The sequence below is a fragment of the Gracilinanus agilis genome, chromosome 2 (genome assembly GCF_016433145.1).
Source record: "Gracilinanus agilis isolate LMUSP501 chromosome 2, AgileGrace, whole genome shotgun sequence".
Lineage (NCBI taxonomy): Eukaryota > Metazoa > Chordata > Mammalia > Didelphimorphia > Didelphidae > Gracilinanus > Gracilinanus agilis.
In genome coordinates this window covers 473,695,906-473,701,662 of record NC_058131.1, presented here as the reverse complement: position 1 = coordinate 473,701,662, position 5,757 = coordinate 473,695,906, and the positions used below count along the sequence as shown (strand labels likewise).

Genomic DNA, 5,757 nt, shown 5'->3' with positions numbered 1-5,757 from the left:
AGTTTGATAACTCATCAACAAACAAAACCCTTTGTGAATACATTAATGGGTATTGCATTAATTTCCTACCATCAGTAACACCTAAACTAATATGTGGAAGAGGAAGACAAAAAGAACAGATTATGCAAAGGTTGCTAAAAATGAAAGACTATGTGTGTGTACATATATGTGTGTGTGTATATATATATAGTGTAGAGACAGAAGATCAGCCTTTCAGGAACAAAACTATTACTAAATTTCCGAATCCCCTTTTTATGTTTTGTGGCCCTAGAAATGACAGGGCAGTAGAGTTTATGCAGAAGCCAAAAGTGGTTAGCACAGAAAGGCGGTTGTTTGGGTATGCCACTCATTGTGTCCATTTTGAGTACTGCAGAAAACCACAGGCTGAAACCAAGGAAAAGTGTATCACCCATGACATGCCATTAGGTGAAACTTTGCTGTTTATCCTGGTTAATATGAAACTTGATGTAGTAGATCAGACCTGACTCATGCTAGCCCAAGTACCTCGTGTTTGATCTTGAAATGAAATACTGTATTCATAGAACATCAGACAATTGACAGAGATTTCCTTAGCAAGTGAAGGATACTCAGCAGGAAAAGGATATTTAACAAGGATTTGGCATTAACAAAGCTGCATGTAGATTCTCTGTACTATTTCTGCTTCTGGTCTCCTGGTTAAAGGTATAGGGAAGGGGTAGGGGTTACATGACTACTGAGGCCCTGGCTTTTGGTTAAAGGTTGTTTTTTTAAAACTTATTGATAGGGGCAGCTAGGTGGCTCAATGGATAGAGACTCAAGCTTGGAGATGGGAGGTCCTGGATTCAAATTTGGCCTCAAACACTTTCTAGCTGTGTGACTCTAGACAAGTCACTTAACCCCAACTGCCTAGCCTTTACCAGTCTTCTGCCTTGGGACCAGTACTTAGTATCGATTCTAAGTCAGAAGATAGGGCTTTAATAAAAACAAAATTTATTAATATATTTTTGTTTTGGCATCTTCATGAATATACACTTTCTCCCCTACCCAATGACCCATCCCTTGTAATAAAAGTTTTTTTTAAAGGGGTGGGAGGGTAGGAGTTCAACAAAACTTAAAACATCAAGTAATTCTGGTATTTGCATTTTTCCTGCTCTTAGTTTTCTCTTTTCAGGAACAAAACTTATACTTTATAATTACACAGCCATTATGTATCATTTGTCATTTAATTCTGGTAACTTCACCCTGTATAAGTTAATATAAGGTTTTATTCCTATGCTTCTCGATTTTTCATGTTTTATTTTAACAATGATATATTCAAATAAAAAATGCATGTTATTCTAAATTTTATTGACTTTTCGTTCTAGAAAGAAATTATTTTACTAATTGTACATTTCTTTTTTATAGGGCATTTGGCATGTGTAAACCCAAATTATAAATTACGGAAGAAACACTGACCTTTGGAAATTGGTGATGAAACTTTCCACGAATCATTTAAGAATAGAATAGATCCTTTTGGGATTATTTCACTGAATATTATGTGTAATATGAGTGGAAAAGGTCCTGCCGAAAACTTGAGTGTTAAAGACAAGACTAACATACCACCCATGGCAATCCATCAAGGAGAAGAAGAAGGGCCTCTGTGTATCTGGGCTGTTGTGAAACCTGGAAATACTAAGGAGAAAATTGCCTTTTTTGCAGCCCATCAGTGTAACAACAGGACAGGTTCAATGAAAATTAAAAGCACTTGGGATATTGATGGAAGAGCTACCAAGCGAAGGAAGAAATCAGTGGATCTTAAAAAAGTCAAGATACAGTTAGAAAGGATGAAAGAGACCAATATTAGATCCTACCAGTCTGAGCCTTTTGCTTGTGATATCGAGCACTGTTCCTTGCATTATATGAGTGACAGTGGAAATGGATTCTATCCAGGGAGACCTGCATCAGTCATTGAAATGGTTGCTTTTCTAGAGCAGCGAGCAAGTGCTTTGCTTGCTACCTGTACCAAAAACTGCCTAAATTCTTCTGCCACACTGAGATTTGCTAGGCAATCTAAAGAGACGCCCCCACCATCTGATCTGTTCTGTGTCTTGGAAGCCCATGAGGAGTCTGCCCAAAGAGGAAACTCCAAGGGTAGCAAGCCACAGGGTGAAACTGTGCATGTGCTCGACATGGTGGCTAGGCTGGAGTCAGAGTGCCTGAAACATCAGAGAGAGCGTGAAATGGGGGGAGGCCTTTCTAGAAATAATAGTTTCCGGAGGCACGTGGGCAGGGTGCTGCTGGCAAATGGAACTCGGGCAGATGGGAAGGAAGCAGAGAAAGAATCACCTGAGGTCCCAGACACTCAGGCAAATCCTGCTGCTGTTGTAACTAGAGATTGTGCTTCTGAGAGAGTTGACCACCACTCTTCTCTGCAGGGAACCCAGTCTTGGGAATGTGCCTCTACAACTTCATTGCCACCAGGCATGGATTTCCACATGGACAATGTGGGGTTAGAGCCAAGTCAACAGACTGCTATGAAAACAAGAAGTAGATGTGATGTGGAAATGACTGAGGAGCTCGGGTCATCTTTTCATTCTCTTACCTGTCCCAAAGCTTCTGAGTTGCCCTCAGATACTATGCAAAGCAAAGGCATAACTATTGATTGTATGAGTAAGAAGATTGTGCCATTTCCTAGCCAGAATCCTGATCAAAGAATGAGGGAATCTGTATGTATTAGTATTTCTGTGTCCAGGGTGGAGAAAGAACAAGATTCTAGCATAAGCCTTTGTGAAGATCCACTCCCAGGGATGTTGTTCTTTCTACAGCCTAATCAGCCTGAAAAAACTTGTTCCAAGTCGAGTGAAAGCAAAAGAGGTTCCCCAAGACCCCTCCCAAATGCAGATTCTTCAGAAGATGAACCAGAACTTGGAGGAAAAGGTGTTTCAGTGGTAGAGTCCTTTGCACTGCCTCACTCTACTCTGGAAAGCACTATGGGAAATACATTGCAGGTTTTAGAGGGTTCCTTTTTTAAGAAACGGGTGTCTCATGACTTTTTGGAGACCAGGTTTAAAATTCAACAGCTGCTAGAACCTCCACAGTATATGGCCTTCCTGCCCCATCATATAATGGTGAAAATTTTTAGGTTTCTTCCAACAAAGAGTTTGGTAGCTCTTAAATGCACTTGCTGCTATTTTAAATTCATCATTGAATACTATAACATCAGACCAGCAGATTCTCGCTGGGTTCGAGATCCACGCTATAAAGAAGATCCCTGTAAGAAGTGCAAAAAAAAGTATGTAAAGGGGGATGTGTCACTCTGCCGATGGCATCCGAAGCCCTACTGTCAAGCCTTACCCTATGGCCCTGGCTACTGGATGTGCTGTCACCGATCCCAGAAGGGTGTTCCTGGCTGTAAGCTGGGTCTTCATGACAATCACTGGGTCCCTGATCTGCGTGGTTAAAGCCGTGCTGTCTATAAGACAAGAAGCTAAAGAGGACCAGAAAGAACCTGTGTCAAGTTTAACTCTAAAGCAATGAGTGATTTTATTTTTAAACAATTATACAATCATATTTTTTTAAACCTCAATGAAATGTACATTCTAGATGGCACCCATGTTTTAGAAAGAGCCCAGTTGGGTGGGGTAAGAGTGGAGTGATAGAGTAAATGGAGAGTGTCTGAATTGAAAATGGTTTGAATGACAGGCACTGATGACAGGAGAAAACTTCTAATGCAAATCAGTGGGAGAAGCATAATAGTGTCTCAAGGGGACCACTTTGAAGGGGATGTTGCTCATTCAGATGTATAAATTCTGGTATATGGTTTTTAAAGAAATCACTCATCACTGTATGCTTGATTCTCTGGGTTCTTATTTGTGGTTAGCAAATGAATGTCATGCCCTGTGTTGTTTACAGTGTACATAATTATTTTGTTTTCACTGGCTGTGAAACCTGAGTGTGGCCTTTACTTGGTAGATGAGCACTTTTAGCTCCTTTGTAAATAGCATTATTAAAAACTGTTGTATAGTAAACAGCTGGCTGAACAACTTAATCACTACAATGCAGCTTGGAAAGTGTTGCAGCTATAGTTGTGTGCCCAAGTATCTTGTCTCAGATTTGTATATCCTGTATAAAACACGAATGTTTCCTGAATAAAATATGAATGTTTTTCCAATATAATATATGAATGTTTCTGGGAAGAAACTCTAAATACTAAGGGGTCAACTTGTTAAAGAATCCCAAGATGATGGCTTAACTGGACAACTTTAGACAAGAACAACCCTCTGTTATATTAGTGAAAATCAGTGAATAAAAGAGTACTGTATAGTCAAATTATAAAATTGTTTACTTTATCCATATTGTCTGGTTATAATTTTTAAATTTCAATAAAATATGAATTCTAAATAGGAACTTAGTTTTACAGAGACCTTTTTTCAGCATTCTGAATGGGAGGCAGCTCTGGCAAGAAGAGGAAAAAGATTTTGCAGCACAATATTATGGGGAAAGAACACTACTCAGAATTGGTTTCCTCATCTGTAAAATTTTGTATCCTTAAAAATCTAGTAGTTGATTCTAAGAAAATAAGACCTCACCTATTTTTTTTTTATGCTGTATGGGTCTGAATATAGGTAACATTCTTTACCCATATCTGGTTTACATAAAAACTCAGACTATGGTCTAATATTTGATCTTATTTTCAGGGTTGATCCTCAACTTTTGGGGGGATAACAGTCCTAGAAAATGGTGCAAAGATAAAATATGCCAATGTTGATACATCGAACTTAAGGGGAAAAGAGGATTTTAGGTTCCCATGGCAATCAAAAAGTAATCTTTCACTATGTATCACTGAAAATACTTTTCTGCATACACTTTATAACAAAACATTAATTCTGATAATATGTACTTTCTCTAACACATTAATCATGAAATGACCCATAAAATGTAGGTAAGAGGAAAGGCAACTCTGGCCTTGACAGGGGCGGCGATGTCATAAGAACTCAGGTAAAAAGGGAAATGGTGAAAAATGAAAAATGAAAAAGCATATGTTAGGTTCGGATGACCAACTTGCCCATAAACTTAGCTATTTTCCCATTTTTTCAGTTCTTTCAATTCCCTCATCATGCACTTGAGAGGTTACTTTAGCACTTTTGGAGTGGATTCACAAGTACTTTTACACATACTTTTATCCATGAACGCTTTAAGTGCTTGTGTTGAAAACTGGCTATGTTTTCTGCTGAAAAGAAGTTGTTTTAGTTGTGTTTTGGTTGGGAAAGGTACTAAATTGAGAAGCTAGCTTGTGCATGGAGAATCGGTTTATAACCCTTTAAAACTTCTTTGGTGAATTGTTAGTCATAGAATCATAGATTTGTAGCTAATGGGGATCTTTGCAGTCATCTAATGCAAACACCTTCATTTTGCAGATGAAGAAACAGGCCAGAAAAGATTAAATGACTTTCCCAAGACCTATATAACCTTATAGATGGCAGAGCTGGGTGGAGATGAATGCTAACGAGGTTTTCTCTCTGGGCTGACCTAGATCATGGTATCTTTCATTTCTGCACGTGGAGCACTAAAAAATACTGTATAAATTGTGCCAAAATTTAAAGCCATAAAATATTTTTTTCCACAGCTTAGTTCAGTATTCTTTCTAGCTACACCATAGAGTGAAGACTAATACCCAGAAATAAAAGTTTGAAGGACTTTAGTCAATAAACCCATAGACATGTCTGACTTTCCAATGGTGACATAATTACTAAGTAGCAAATCTCCCACTGGTAATAACTAGTTGGGAATTTTTATATT

General features: G+C 38.4%; 1 protein-coding gene across 1 annotated transcript; it reads left to right on the top strand.

Moving 5' to 3' along the window:
* Window positions 1-1,495: 1,495 nt before the first annotated feature.
* FBXO34 (F-box protein 34) lies at window positions 1,496-4,308 on the top strand. Its single transcript, XM_044662051.1, is given in 2 exon segments — window positions 1,496-3,242; window positions 3,244-4,308. Coding segments are annotated over 2 exon segments (1,980 nt in total). The 5' UTR covers window positions 1,496-1,514; the 3' UTR covers window positions 3,496-4,308.
* The last annotated feature ends 1,449 nt before the right edge of the window (window positions 4,309-5,757 follow it).